At 25.4% G+C, this 16,421-nt stretch overlaps 1 protein-coding gene across 12 annotated transcripts in view; it reads left to right on the forward strand.

The window, feature by feature from the left end:
- The window catches only part of LOC111036841 (protein PF14_0175-like), a 77,753-nt gene that overhangs the window by 31,692 nt on the left and 29,640 nt on the right, over positions 1-16,421 (forward strand). For 5 of the 12 annotated variants that reach the window (XM_022319073.1, XM_022319069.1, XM_022319070.1 and 2 more), the window contains 29 exons: positions 1,690-1,791; positions 1,907-1,993; positions 2,175-2,306; positions 2,687-2,788; positions 3,795-3,923; positions 4,110-4,184; positions 9,340-9,477; positions 9,547-9,627; positions 10,065-10,151; positions 10,216-10,335; positions 10,553-10,681; positions 10,767-10,856; positions 10,935-11,048; positions 11,238-11,381; positions 11,437-11,529; positions 11,597-11,701; positions 11,862-11,933; positions 11,999-12,115; positions 12,351-12,461; positions 12,531-12,614; positions 12,814-12,945; positions 13,529-13,666; positions 13,722-13,805; positions 14,528-14,644; positions 14,759-14,854; positions 14,916-15,014; positions 15,078-15,191; positions 15,682-15,807; positions 15,869-15,982. In XM_022319073.1, coding sequence (XP_022174765.1) covers positions 1,690-1,791; positions 1,907-1,993; positions 2,175-2,306; positions 2,687-2,788; positions 3,795-3,923; positions 4,110-4,184; positions 9,340-9,477; positions 9,547-9,627; positions 10,065-10,151; positions 10,216-10,335; positions 10,553-10,681; positions 10,767-10,856; positions 10,935-11,048; positions 11,238-11,381; positions 11,437-11,529; positions 11,597-11,701; positions 11,862-11,933; positions 11,999-12,115; positions 12,351-12,461; positions 12,531-12,614; positions 12,814-12,945; positions 13,529-13,666; positions 13,722-13,805; positions 14,528-14,644; positions 14,759-14,854; positions 14,916-15,014; positions 15,078-15,191; positions 15,682-15,807; positions 15,869-15,982 — 3,132 coding nt within the window. The remainder of the gene's footprint in view (positions 1-1,689; positions 1,792-1,906; positions 1,994-2,174; positions 2,307-2,686; positions 2,789-3,794; positions 3,924-4,109; positions 4,185-9,339; positions 9,478-9,546; positions 9,628-10,064; positions 10,152-10,215; positions 10,336-10,552; positions 10,682-10,766; positions 10,857-10,934; positions 11,049-11,237; positions 11,382-11,436; positions 11,530-11,596; positions 11,702-11,861; positions 11,934-11,998; positions 12,116-12,350; positions 12,462-12,530; positions 12,615-12,813; positions 12,946-13,528; positions 13,667-13,721; positions 13,806-14,527; positions 14,645-14,758; positions 14,855-14,915; positions 15,015-15,077; positions 15,192-15,681; positions 15,808-15,868; positions 15,983-16,421) is intronic. The other 7 variants (XM_022319077.1, XM_022319074.1, XM_022319072.1 and 4 more) reach the window with 7 other exon arrangements.

The following is a 16,421-nucleotide window of genomic DNA, read 5'->3' on the forward strand; positions in this document are numbered from 1 at the left end:
TAACCAAGAATAATGATTTTAGTTATATTGTTGTAATTTATAAATATTATTCGTGGGTACTTGAAACTTTTAAAGAACATTATTATTTACAAATATGATAATTTTATCCAAATAATATTATTTCAACCTACTAATATCCTAGGCTCTGAAAGGTTTTTTTTGTACACAAGTGGCAGATATAGGAGGGATTACAAAGAGGGAATTTGCCTCCCCCCAATCACCCCGTAGTTTTTGTTTTTATAAACTGTGTTTTCCACTGTAATGCAGTAGCAGCGGATGTTGTAGATATTCATATTTCTAGAGTTACATGATTCAATTTCTATATTTGTTGGTAAATAACTGAATAAGAGGCTCCCCACCTTTATTTTGTATCGGGGCCCATCTTAATTACTGCATAAAAGTTTTGTTATTCAAGGTCGTGACTCACACATATGTGTTGCACAAGGTATCTTTCATACAATACGACTTTCATTTTAATCATTAATTTATCACTGGTATCAACATAATATTTATGTAGACAACTAGTTTCAGATTTTGAGTGAAGCAACATTTATTGAGTAAGCATGTTTTATTTCTTTTTCTTTCAACTTCAATATCTGTTATGGGTAAAGTTGGTACTTTTGAGAGTTCAAAATTGAAAATTCCTTGTCATTTTCAAAAGCATCTTGAAAAAAAAATAAAAACTGATTTTCACTCAAAAACAATTCTGAAACGAATAACCATAGATACTTAAATATTTCATTAGAGATTTGTTTAATCATTTTCTATAGTTACTTAAAATTTAAAAAATATTTTGACTGGTTTTGAGCTTTGTATAGACATATGAAATTTTCAATTTTTTTGTTTTTTTTTTTTCTAAATGTCAATAAAATTATTTATGTTATGTCAAAAAGCTTACATTTAATACAAAGTTCCTCAAATAATTATAAAAGAAGATAAAAATTATGAAAGATACGCTGATATGGTTTTTTTAGAATCATTTTAAGTTCAAACTTTTACAAAATTCATCAAAATCACCAAAATTGGAAAACAAAATTGTTATAAATTTATAAAATGTTCAATTTTTATAAGTCGTGATTACAATTTTAAAACCAGGTTTCTTATTAGTAGTTTATATTTTAACCAAAAATATTAAAAAAGTATATTTTAACACTATTTATTTTATTGTTATTTTAAATTTAAATTTAAATTGGGATGCGATTAGGTATTTAAACAACGAACAACTATTTTAGTTTTTTTATTGTAATCATTAGATTCATTACAGTGACTCCTCTATACTCTATTCCAAATAAGAGCACATCAAGTAGCAGATGAAAACTGGTCAAAAATGTACATGCAATATGCATACTCCACTCCAGAGTGTTTCTGCGACTTTGACGGTAACCAACCAATCTACCAATCCTAGCGGGGGAGGGGGGGGGGGTGAAAATTGGTTCTGCGGTACGTTTGTACACTTCCAGGCGCTCTCTTATATGGAATAGAGTATAGCACCTACCGTATATCCAAGCTGTATCCACTTGCCCATCTTCTTCTATATTATATTGCACAACACAAAAACTGTAATTTTAACTTTTAACTTTTTTGTCTGTATAATTGTAGATCTATTTTAGTTTTCATACGAGAAACTAATGGGAAAAACACTTCAATTTTATATATTTATTTATTTGTGTTTATTAATATACTTTTTAGATTCTGAAAAAAATTGCGCATCTACGTTAGAGATTCAACGATATCAATCTCATTTGGCTTTTTCATTAAAGTCTCTGTTTAACACTGCAGCTAATCTAGACGGTAATGCTAATTATTCTGTTGACATATATACCAAATATGAATGCATATTCAATTGTAGTAATTTTAATAGTTCTTAGCCTTACACTGTTAACAATAATCTATTTTATGGTTATAGATGGTAATGACTCAAAATTGGAGAGAATTATAGGAGTACAATCTTTTATTCGTTCCAAAGATAGTCTTGTTCATGAAGAACAACCAAGTAAGTGATATTCTAAAAAATGTGAACAAAATTAAATTTAAATCAGTGAGATTTAATCAATTTTACTTCTATTTTCTTTCTTCTTTTCATCTTTCAATATTATTTTTATGTATAAATGGCACCAAAAGAGTATGAAAATAATTTGCTAAAACCATGATTTATTTTTAATTACAATTATTAGGTTATGCACCCAATGATAAACCTACTATAGAAGAATATAATTTTTCTGAAATTGGAACGTCATCATCAGCTACTCCAACTACTCTGGAAAATAGTGAAAGGAAAGATAATGACTACGAAGACACTACTGCCAGTGAGATTCATATATTATCTATTCATTTTAATTTTAGTTAACAGGGTTAATTTGGGTCAATTTAGACATTTTTACAGTAAGAAATATAAAAATATTTAATTGTATGCTGTTGAAATAAAAAATAAACAGTATTTTGCAGGTATATGTTTTTGATTAAAATACATATTAGAATATTTTCCTATTTATATTGCAAATGTGTATGATTTTTAAAATTTGTTTTTCTTTGCATTGTAATATTACAATTAAAATATTTCAAATATTAGTTTGATTAATTTCTTTAAGTATAAATTTATAATTTTTTGTAGACCTTATTTTATTAATTTGATTTTTGTTAAGATTAATTACAAATTTATTGATACAATGATATACTTATATTTCAGATTTATTGCCAGATAAAAATTGTAATTTATCGTTATTCTCACCAACAACACTGTCAAACAATGATGAGAAAATCAATTTTTATGATGAAAAAGCTAGTACAGGTAAGGTATTTTTAGTAAAGTTAAATATGTGTAATGTGTATTGTTAAATTAACGATTTTCAAAGATATTGTTCGCTGGTTTTTGGTTTAAGGCTTAATAAATTGTTGTTAATTGGTAACCGAATGTGCTCATTCTAAACTGGCTCATAATCGGTAATCGGCCCATGGTTCTTAAAATTTGTATGTCCTGAATTAAACATACAATAAATTATACTACCATACACGTAATCAGACATTTGTCTATAAGGGGGCAACATTTTTTGGCCCCTTTATGTTTTTTGTACCCAATACCACTCTTCTCCTTATTAGACAATATCTATAAAAAATAACACCACATTTCACAGTGGTTATTGTCTGTATTGGTTAAGCATTATATTTTAACATTATATATATTAATATAGGTTACAATATACATCTTAAACAACTATTTAAGGAAAAGTCGTCTATTTTTATGGTTCGCTGCAAATCTTTCAGTAAATTCATCTAAATTTAATAATTTTACCTGTATTTGGAATTCCTACTTTTCAATCTATTAATAGACTTATTATTGTCTTATCTCAAATTATCAAGTGATAAATATTTATAAAATAGAATCTCGGAATTTAAGTTTTGTTATACAATTATTAGCTTTATGGAGTACCATATAATATTTATTCAGGATTTAGTCGGTTTGGCTATTTAAAAATAAAAATCAAGGTGGCCAGTCTTAGGTCACTGACTTTTCTTAGGAGGCCTTTACTTTTTAACCTAACCTTGACCTTGACTTCTTAGCCCCCCTCCTTGACGACGTGCCTTTATACTACTTATTTATCTATTTTTATTTTATTTATTGTTCGTTTTAGTTAAGTTAAAAGTTGATTTTTGATGGGATTGTATTAACGTGCCTGATACCTCATACCTACTTCCATTATTTAATTCATATAATTTGTTGACATTTGCACCAATATTGCATCCAAGCATAATAATAATTCAATTTTTTTTACAATTTGAACCTAATTGTATTTCAGATATAAGGTCTGATGAAGTTCATATAGTAAATGAGAGTTTTCCTTCCGAAACAAGTGGATCATCTATACCAATAACTGAAATCTTGGGGAAGAAAACAAGTATTTATCTTCAAAGTGACGTTACTGAAGGTAGCAATCTATAAAATATAAAATATTATTTAGATAAAATGTAATATAATATTAGTTTTTGATGTTTTTAAAAATGTTACTTGTAACAACTTACGTTTAATTTAAGCTTGAGTAATAATATTTATAAATGTTGGTAAAAAATAAAAAATGCCTCTATTTTAATTTACCTTTAATTTTTGTTTATAGATTTGACCTCCAATGATTGTTTGGAAACTGAGTTGAATAACATTTCTAATGAACAAGATGATGAGATAATAGAGGGTAAGAGTTATTGATATTAGCAATCAAAAGATATCTATGCTTGTGATTCCGAAGTACAGTTAGTTTTATCTATATTCTAAAACTACAGTGAAGGAACTAAATAATATGTTGTTATGACCAAATTTTTTTTTTTTAATGTAATTTTAATGAAACATGTTGGAACACATTAACCACACTTATTACCATATATGGCAATGACAGTACTAAAATATCATTACAGATATTTCTATGATGTAGAATGTGGATAGTGATATTATTTTAAAAGAAATAAAATTAGGTTATTAAACTGATCATTTTAGACTCATACATGGAATAATAATTGTACGATTGTTGTTTACATTATTTTGTACGTTTCTATATATATGTAGGCACAGATTTTTGTGTATTATCCAATATTGTTGTTATGTCCAATGTAAAAATAACCAGACACTTAGTACACTCAAATAATATGGGACTATCAGGACCTTGAATATTCATGTTGGTTCATTGGTTTTATTCATGAGTTGGTTTATAATTTAGTTGTGAACTGATTTTATTATCCTGAAAGAATTATACAATATACATAAATACATAATAATTCAATGTTTATAACAATATAAATAAATACAATTACGGGAAAGAATATTAAATTACAGGTTATATTATGACCAACAGTTTTATATAATATAATAGAGTATAATAAATAATAATTAATTGTTAGGATTTTACAATTGAATATATAACAATACCCTCATAACATAGACTGATAATAATGTATAACATTACAAATATTATACCATAGAGGACGCTATTATAATGTTGTACACCTCCCCCTCTGATGCAGCTTTATCATGAGAGTACAGAGAATGTTATGAACTATAGAATTAATTTGATACTTTTCCCCTTTTTGCACAACCCACTTCATAAAATGAAGATGAAATCATCCTTAGGATTGGATAAGATCCAATTCTTACCTTATACATTTTCATTCTATTTAGTTTATTTCCATTTTCAACATAAACTTCATCTCAAACTTTAAATTCATATACTTTCCTATTTTATCAATTCTGGTTTTGTTGGTTCTTAATGGAGTTTATTAGTGCTTTTTTTCTATTTTCTTCGATATTATTCTGGCTTAATGTGTCTACCAGACTGATATGCTTTCTAAAAAGTAAATATGCTTGTTCAAACTTTGTTGTTGAACTATGACTGTTTGATTGTATTTTGTCATATATTCTTTAGCTATGGATCTATTTTTTCCAAATTCACCAACTGTGTTTATACTACATAATCTCGTTAGGTTCACGAGTGGAACCGAGCTTTGACATTAAACCAACCAATTTTACTTCTTCTGGCTTATTTTCCATACATACAGATCAACTTCTACAAAATTTGTTAAAACACTAATATATCAAAGTTTTTAATGTAATAGTAAAGTTGAGAAACCCCAATGTGACCATAATCATCATGCATTAACTTGATTATTTTCTTACCAAAATCTACTGATACAAATATCCTATATCTATCCTTTAGTTTTTTAAAAATGATGTTCTGGTGTTTTTCACTTTTCTTAGCAGAATCCGATTCTTGTTTATTCTTTTCCTGGTCTGTAAGTGTATTTCTTAATTCAATTCAATTTACTACTTGAATCACATCTTCGTTTTCAAAATATTCTAAAACTGACTGTCTTGAAAGGAGATCAGCTAAAATATTTTCTTTGCCTTTCTTACATATTATTTAAAAATTAAATTGAAATAGATAATGAACCAGATCTCCCAGTGTTTCATCTGTTCTGGATTTTGCTATCAAATTCACTAATAGTTTGTGATCACTACAAACAACAAATTCACGATCAATTAGATAATATTGCCAATACTTTATTGTATCTTTAATTGTCTTACATCCTAAGTGAATTATATCTATTTTCATCTCCCTTTCAGATTCTTAATTGTGACTAAATTCTCTTGTGTTGGTGAAACTTTGTTTTCCTGCATGCAATGACCAAGGTACTTAGCAGCAAATTTACATTTAGCCAGCTTAAGTTTGAAACCATCTTCTTCCATTATTTTTAAAAATTTTTAGTGTCCCATAATCCTGTCATGACTGAAAAAATCAGAATATCATCAATATAGTTGCTGCAATATTTATCTAAGAAGGAATATTCTTATTATGTTAGAGAGGATATGCTGAACGATTGCCGGAGCATTTTTAAGCCCAAACAAAAGCAGTTTAAATATGAATTTTCCAAATTTTGTATTAAATTATACCTAACCTTCTCTCGGTCTTCTTATTTTAAGAGATTATCTTACAATTCAGAATTTATATCAATAACAGTTAAGTATTTGCAATTTGAGGCTATCTATAACATTGTTTATAGTTGGAAAAGGCTATCTATAACATCGTTTATAGTTGGAAAAGGATAACATTCTGGTATTATTAATTTATTCATTCTTCTAAAATCAATACAATATCTAGTCCAACGCCCTTCTTCCTTTCCATTTCTGAGAAAGGTGAGTCCAAGTTGAGTAGCTTCTAGCAACTCCTTTATTTGTGTTCTTATTTTTTGCTTGTCTGGAAAATACCATTTGTTAGGCACGAGATTTAACACATTTATCTCTTATTAATTTTATTTCAGCTTGTCTCAATTTCACTCTACCTACATTGCATTTATTTTTGCAAATATATGAATATATTTTTTTTATTAATTCTATGTTCATTCAAATTAGTCACCATTTTTTTTCTGATTTATCTTCTCTTTTTTTATTATTATTAGTTTTTTCTATATTTTCTAATTTGATTATTATATTTAAATGTTACTCTTAGTAATTATTTTAAATCTTGAATCAATTTGAATATTTTAATAGCATCCAAATCTAACAAAAGATCATAAGAAAACTGATTATTTTTTACTACATGTGTATTTAAATTGTTTGTAAGATTTCCAGTTTTTAAAATGAGATTTGACCTTATTGCACAGAAATTAAATCCATTGATTGTCTTGACAGCAAATTTGTTTTTTTTTTTAAACTTGATTTTAAGATATCTACAACACTTTGATTTACTAGACTAATATTTGACCAGCTGACATATACTGCTTTTATATTCATATTTTTATCAACATGTATATTAATTAATAATATGTTAATCAATGAATTTAATTTATTTGGGAATTTTAGTTTAAAGACATGTCATAGTGTCTGCTACTTGATCAGTAAAATTACCATCAACTGCTTCATTTGCATTAATTTTGATCTTAGAGGTATATATACTTTTATTTCTGCATTCTGTTGAAGGATGATTACGATTACGCCAACCAATTTCACACATATAACAAGGTTTTTTTAAATGTACCACATATTCTTTTTTTGTTCCTCTGGATTTATCTTTAATTTTTTCAGTCTTTAGATTTGAACTTGTAGTAAACTCAATTTCTTTTTTTTCATTCTAACTGAGTTTTCTAATCTCCCGTGCTTGGTAAACAGTTTTTCAATAGTCGTTATCATTTCTCAGTCTAATTTGTTTTTGTTTTTTTTTTGTTTTTGTCTATCAGTAATCCAACTACAATCATGTTTATCCTTGACGTTTCTGTTCCATTTCTTTCAGCTTCCAAACATAATATTTCTTTTGTTACAACACAGTCCACCAAAGAACCACCTAGATATTTGTGGCTATAAGCTTTTTTTTAGATTAAATCAGCCTTTATCTACAAGTACTGCGAGAAGAGATTTTTTCCATTCATTCCAATCCACTAGACCAATATTCTTAAAATTTGATTCATACCAATCTTTAGATGACCCATCCACAAAAAAACTGAAGTTCTTCAATCCTTTTTGTATCACTGTTTATTATATGTCTACTGCATTCAGCTTCAAATTGTCCTATCCCTTCTACTGCAATTTTTGACTAAATGTAGTCCTATCTCTTTATTTAAATATATAATATATTTATTCATCAATATTATTTAACGGAATGGTTTCATTTAACATTGAGTTCGATTTTTCTAATAGAAGTTCATCGTAGCAGAAGTTCTCTTCTTCATTAAAATATTCCTTCTTAATATTGTCATCTATCTTTATTTCTACTTAACAATAACCACTAATCGGTAATTGGGAGCACTTTTAACTGAGGACTTGGACAAAAATACCTTGAATTTTTAATATTTTTATACACCCTCAGTAATCACACCGTGATATTTTATCTTTTGAAAAACCAGCAGACTTAAAGTCATCTTTTCCGTTTTTAACAACGTGTACAAACAATTTTCCTTCTATCTCCTCACCTATTTTCTGTATGTATACATTGTAATTGAATTTGGGAGTCGGTTTATAATTTATTAAGTTATGAGCAGCTTTAAGAATCATACAATATACGTAAATACATAATAATATAATGCTTAAAACAATATAAATAAATATAATTACCCGAAAAAAAAAAATTAAATTACAGGTTATATTATGGCTGACAGTTTTTTATAATATAATAGAGTATAATAAATAATAGTTAATAATTAACATTTAACAATTGAATATAAAACAAATAATAAAGTACAAGTGACAACTCTTAATTTAGACTGATATTTAACAATAAAAACATTTTTACATAGAGGGCGCTATGTTAATGTCTTACATATTTAATCCGTTAAAACATTTTCCAACTCTTCATGCTTCCTGTGTTTTACTTTTTGTCGTTTACACCCTCCTAACATGCCGCTTTGTTCTATTTCCCGTACATTTTTCAACAAAGTTCTTTAAGTGAAAGTATATTAGAAATATCCTTTTGTTTTTATTTCTCGGTGGACACTTCCTCGTATTTCTTCAAAATGTTGAGTCGGTCCGAAAAATCGGTTGTGCATTAGTTTTACACTAAACGGGTAAAATTTCAATTTTTTTCACAAAACAACTAAAATTTATCATAATCTGCTGAACAAAAGATTGTTTTATCAGATTAGAGAGAAAAAACCTAAACTCATCAGATGGTTATTAAATTGACTAGTATAGGAAATGTCTAGGTTACGTCTAGTTAGGACCGACGGAAAACAGTGTTTTATGCGGTTTAAATGGGAGCGTCTTAAGCGAGTTCTATTGTATTTACAAAGGGAATAAGTTGCCATAATTACATGGATTTTTTCTTACAATTATTAAACATAACAATATTGTGTTGAAATATTTTGTTACAGTTTTTACATCTAGTGATAGTTGTCATATAAGCAAACATCATGACCTTGATACCGGAAATTCCTCAAGTTCATCTCTGTCAACTAATGTGATAATCAAAAAAAAAAAAATTAAAAAACACAAAAAAATAAATACTGATGGTAGAGTATATAAATATTTATATTTATTGTTCTTTCATCTAAAATATTAATTTAAAATATTTTAATTAGAAGATCAAGTTTGGAGAGTAAAAGCATCAAAATCAAAAATTAAGTCAAAGAAAAAAAATATTTATGAAAAATACAAATCAGGCAAGAGTAAAGAATATTTATTGATTGTGACTTTAATACTGATTTTATAATAATTTATGTGTTGGAGATTATTACTTAAAAAATTCAAAACTCTTTGAAAATCATAGATTCTGATAAATAAAATGGAATAAAATAAATGAGCTTTAATTTTTCGAATTTGAATATTAATTTATCTGATACTATTTTAAACCATTTTAATTAATTTTTTATTTTTCGTATAATTTATAATTTTACGGTCATGATTTTTGTTCTAGAACTTATAACTAAAGATAGTTTTAGTTTAGACCAAAGTAATGATACTGAAACTTCTAGTTCTTCATGTTTAACAATTTCAACTTATATATCAATTTAAAAAAAGAAAATTAAAGACCATAAAAAAATTAATACTGATGGAAGTAAATAATTATTATTTCATATAAATAAATAATGTTCTGTAGGAGAAGATAATGTTCGGAAAGCAAAATCATTAGCATCAAGGAATGAGTCAAAACATAATATTTATGAAAAATACAAACCAACTAAGGGTGAATATTATTATTTATTGGTAGTGACAATAATACTGGTTTTTATACTGTTTTTTATTTATAGGTCTATCATTAAGTTACAGGAAAAAATCAGACATGTATAAAAAACTTCTAAAAAGCAAGTCAAAAGACCTGTGTATAGATTCCGATGATAGTGATACGGTTGCTACCATCAATGTGCAAGGTGTCTCATATTCTTTAATTTTACTATTATATAAAATTAAATAAATGTCATTTAATTTTTTGAATTTTCATTTCACTTTTAATATTTAAGTTAACTTTTCAATGAATTTTAAAGTAATGTTTTCATTTGAGTAATCATTTATTTAATTTTTATTAAATATTAATTTTATTTAACAATCATTGATTTTAATTTAAAATGGTCATATATTTTGTTTTAGATCTTACTTCTAGTAATAATTTTTCTTTGAACCAAATTGATGATTATGAAACTGGCTGTTCTTCCAGTTCATCAACATACGTGCCTAACAAAAAATATAAATTTAAAGATCGTAAAAGTGAAAATACAGGTATTACCATCTATGTAATTTTAACTATTATATTTAGCCTCATAAATTTATATGTATATATATATATATATATTTAATTTTAAAGACCATAATCAAAGAGTAAAAGAATGTTCATCAACACCAATAAGCTACTTAAACAAACAAAATATTTATAACAAGAGCAAAGTAATTAAGGGTAATAATTTTGTTTGTTCTTGTCCATAGTAATATAAAGTTTTATATTGAATTAAAATATTAAAATGTATTTCATTAGAAGTTGATAACTTAAAAAAATCACAAGTACATGAAAAATATACTAAAAGCAAGTCCAAGAAAGTGAAAATGAATGCCGAAAAACATCATTTTTTCGACACAGACTTTAATCAAGGTAAGTAATCTTTCTTGGTTTTGTTTTTGTTTTTTTTTTTGGTTTTTAAACTAAAAACCTTCATTTTATGAAATTTAAATTGTTTAATATTGAATTGTAAAACTGTCAGATATTATTACTTTAAACTTGATTTTTAATATTCAGTTACAAGTGCTATTTATTTAATTTTGTTAAATATTTTTATTTCAGATATTGCAACTAATGATAGATTTATTTTAAATGAAAATAATCAACCTGAAGCTTGTAGTATTTCAAGGTCATCAACATCAACATCAACAAATGTGGCAAATAAAAAAAAGAAAATTAAAGAAAATAAAAGTGAAATTACTGATAGTAATGTTAATTTATTGATTCTTATGTTATATTAACTAATTAATGATGATATTAGGAGAAGATAATCTTTGGAGATCAAAAGCATCAACATCAACAACAAAGTCAAATGATAAGATTATACTTGATGGATACGATAAATCGTCTGAATGTAATGATTATTTATTGATGATAATGATTATATTGTTGTTAATATTAATTTATGATATAAATTATAGATTCACCGATAAATTATTTAAAAGAAATAAAAGCTCAAGAGAAACTTCTAAAAAGTATGTTTAAAATAAATAATAAAGATCATGTTGAAACAGACTGTCAACAAGGTGAGTAAAATTTTGGTTAACTTTATAGGTTTGGGTTTAATTTTTATATTGAAATAGTTTATATTTCCTGGATATCATTATTAAGTTTCTTTGACATTATATTTTAAGTGTTACATTAAAATTAGTAAAATTAGCTATAAGAGTTTCTCTTAAATTTCAGATGATGGAGTTGATTGTAGTTCCTCAAGTTCATCTACGTCAAGAAATGTGACTTACAGCAAATTAACTGAGGGTAAGGATCTTTTATTGATGGTAATGATGTTGCTTTGTATTACAAATAAATTATATGATTTATAGATGTACCAATGAATGATTCAAAAAAATCAAAAACATATAAAAAATGTCTCAAACGCAAGTCTAGAGATGCATTTATAACCAATAATAAAGATACCATTGTAGCTAACTATCAACAAAGTGAGTAACATTTTTACCTTCTCAATTTCATACAATCAAATTAAGAAAAAAAAAATGTATAATAAAAAATAGTAATTAGAATTTTATTTTTGTGATCTTTTAATTTTAATTTTGATTTTATGTTAATTTTACTTTTGGGATAACTTTTTGAAGTTGTGTTCAGTTTAGTAATTAGGTATATTTCTTATTTTAAAATTTAATTGAAATGTTACAACTTTTATTTATATATTTTTAGAGGTAATTACTAATGAAAGTTATCAACCTGAAGGTTGCAGTTCATCAATCTTAACAAATGTCAGAACTAAAGAAAAGAAAACTAAAATTTGTAAAAATAATGTTTCTGATGGTAATGCTGATTTTTGATGATGATGATGACTATATCATACATACCAATAAATTGTTTTTTTTTTTTAAGAATATCATTTTTTGAGAGGAAAATCATCAACAACCGGGTCAAACGAAAAGATGAATTATGACAGAGAAAGAAAATTAACCAAGGGTAAGGATTATTTAAATTTTGTTATTATGTTCAGGAAAATACTGATGAGGTGTCGGCAAAATTGTTCAAAATTTAAAATGTTGGTCTGGAATTTCAAAGACCGTATCGGCCCCCCTCTCCTGACCATTATATATTTTTAAGGCCTTTCAAACTATGATGTTGTTTTTATACTAATTTATTATAATATAACATTGTATAGGTCTTGGAGTTAATTATTTAAAACAAATAAATTTGTATGAAAAACTACTAAAGAGCAAGTCTAAAGACAATTGTAAAGATGCAGTTTTAAATGATGCAACAGATAATTTTGAAAGTGACTGTCAACGTGAAGGTGAATAATTTTTATTTTTATCAATATGGTAAAATTAAATACAAAACTGTAATTGTTTGTTTTTATTTCTGTGTTTTTTTTTTCTAATCTCGCTTTAAAAGTAATTGAAATAATTCAAAACCAGAGTAAATATAATATAATAAAACTAATTGGTAAAATAATATAATTGATACAACTTTGATTATCAATTCCAAAAATAATCTGAATCAAAAAAATTAATTAATCCAAAATTTCAAAATGGTTATTAATTCAAAATCCAAATTTAGTTATCAATTTCAAAAACTAGTATCAAAAACTGTTTGGAATCGGTAATCATTACTTCCAGAACAGTTTATAATCTAGAACAGATGGTTATAATTGGGAATCGATACTATCTAAGTATTGATAATAGTTGATATGACTGATTGAAATACAAATAAATATAATTTACAAAATACTGACTCTGACTATAGATACAAATTCTTCCAATTTCAATGTAGAATCATAATTACAGAAAATACAATAATTGTAATCCACATATCCTTTATTTTAAAATTAATTCAGTTTCCATCAATTTTATGTTTTTACGATTTTATAATTTCAGATGAAACATCTAATGAAAGTTTTATTATGAATCAAAGTCATCAACTTGAAGCGTGTAGTTCTTCAAGTTCATCAATGACAACAAATGTCATGAATAAAAAAAAGAAAGCTAATCATTGTGAAAGTCGAATTTCTGATGGTATTGTTGTTTTATTCATAATTTTTATTAGATATAAACTAATTATTATTTTTAGATCATTGGAAATCAAAAGCATCAACATCAACAATAGTGGCTAATGATAAGATAATACTTAATGAAGACAACAAATCAACTGAGTGTAATGATTATTTATTGATGGTGATGATTGTAAAGAGCGGATTATTAGGTCCTTAAAAGTTTAAAGTATGATTCTAATGTGCTCTAAAAAACCTTAAAATATTCTCTTAATAACCTTCAAACTGGTAAAATATGCTTTTTTACTTTAAATAATTTTAAAATCTGTATTCCAAGTTACAATAGAATCAATATTATGTAAAATATGTAGTTATAGTTAACATTATACACTTATAAATTTATAATATTTAAATTTACTATCCATGTATTGCATACATGTAATAATATGTCTTAGCTTGAAAATAATTATTGCATACATTTTCTTTGGTAAATCATTTCAATTTAGTCACATTTAAGCAATCACACAAATTAAAAACTTTTCAGTTCAATCACAAACAAAATATCGAGCAATTTCTATCATTTTTCATTTTTTTAATTAAATACATTAAGCTTTTCGTGTGACAAAATATTTCGATTCAGAAATGAACAATTGTGACTTTTTTATGAATCAAAAATACAATATATTCTAAATTATGAAATATAGGTTTCTTATTTTTTAATCTTATTATGATATCCAAAATACATTTCTTTTATGAATTCTGTACTGAATAGTTGAATATTTACCCCTGTTGCCATTACGCCTAAAAATGTATGCGAAAACCTAAAAATCCGTTCTTTAGTGATGATAATATTGTTATTATTACTAAATTATGATATAATTTCTAGGTCTACCAGTTAATTATTTAAAAAAATTAAAAGTTCATGAAAAACTTCTAAAAACCAAGTCTAAGGATTCATTAAAAATTAACTATAAAGATCATTTTGAAGCTGACTATCAACAAGGCGAGTAACATGTTTTCAATAATGTTATAGTTAGCAACATGTTAACATCTTGTCAAGATTATGTTTTTGTAGTTTGTAATCTATCAACAAACATGGTCAATTTAACTGTTTCAGATGTAATATCTAATGAAAGTTATCAACCTGAAGCCTGCAGTTCGTCAATGTCAACAAAAAAAAAAACTAAGGAACATAAAAATGATATTTCTGATGGTAATATTGATTTATTGATGACTTAAACATACATACTGATCAATAATGTTTTTTTAAAAAGGAGAAGATAATTTTTGCAGCAGAAAAGCATCAACCTCGACATCAACAACTCAGTCAAATAATATGGTTATGTTTGTCAGAAGAAGCGAAGCAAATGAGCGTAAGAATTAATTATTAATGGCGATTTTACTGTTATATTTCTAATTTATTATATTACCTATAGGAGTTGATCACAAACATAATTCAATAGTGTTTAAAAAGTATGCAAAGAAAAAGTCAAATGATGTAGATTTAAATAGTGACAGCGAAATTAATGTAGTTGGTGACTCTCTACTAGGTGATTTACATTTGAAATAATTGTATTTAATTAATAACCATATTTTATTATATTCAATACTTGGTATTATTTAATATAGTTCTGAATTGGTTGTGAATTTTACTTTATATGATTCAATTTTAAATTTGTGCAGTTTACTGACTTTATTTATGTTATAATTAAATGTATTGTTCATTTAGAATTATTATTATTATGTAATTTTGGAATTTAATAAAATTAAATTAAAGACTTCAATATTGTTAAGTTTTTATCTTATCTGTTATTATTTTATTTCGTTTTGAATCGGTAAAGGGTTTTTTTATTTCTTTGATGCCACTTAAATATAGAGTGCAGTTTGATGAAAATTGTGTTTTCAAACATCATTAATCACAATGTTTCTCATGCATTTCTCATATCATACACTTAAATATTAACTTAAATATATTTACGAATATGTATATAAAATTAATAATAAGTTATTATTGTTTTAAAAGATTATTTTTTGTTTCAGATTTAACTTCCAATAGTCTTACTTTGAATAATAGTAATCTTTCTGATACTGCTACTTCAACAATAGAAACAACTGTATTAATTAGTAAGAAGAATATTAATAACCATAAAAATAATGTTGCTGATGGTAGGGTTAAATTTATTTATTCTAAAATTATTGCACCTTTATTCATCTTTAATGATTTTAGGAGTTAATTGTGTCAAAGAAGTAAGAGAGCTTAAAAATGATAATAAAAAGAAATCGCATGTTGTAGATATTATCCCTGACAAAGATGATAAAGTGATTAGTAACTATCAACCAAGTGAGTTCCAATTTTAATTATTTTTATACATACTTTCTTAAATTTAAATCAGATAACTTCAATATACATACATGCACACATATATATAGACATGAATATACAGTATATAATACATCAATTGTGATTATCGTTAATTATTTGATAGTGTAGTTTATGATATGGCAAAAGAGTATGATATTGATCTATATTTAACTATACCCTTAGTATTATGTCTTATTATTTTTATATTTTTAGGTTATGTTGTTTTACATTTTTGTATCTTGATTTTTGTAATTTAAATTTGTTGATGTTTTATTTATAAAATAGTTTTTAATGTAATTTTGTTATTTAGTACAATCAAACATACATTTATTATCATTTAATGCTCTGAGTAGGTGCTTCCTAGAAAAATGTAAGACACTAATGTTTTATTAATTAAAGATTATTATGATAATATATG

The sequence above is a fragment of the Myzus persicae genome, unplaced genomic scaffold (genome assembly GCF_001856785.1).
Source record: "Myzus persicae strain clone G006 unplaced genomic scaffold, MPER_G0061.0, whole genome shotgun sequence".
In the NCBI taxonomy this organism is placed as follows: domain Eukaryota; kingdom Metazoa; phylum Arthropoda; class Insecta; order Hemiptera; family Aphididae; genus Myzus; species Myzus persicae.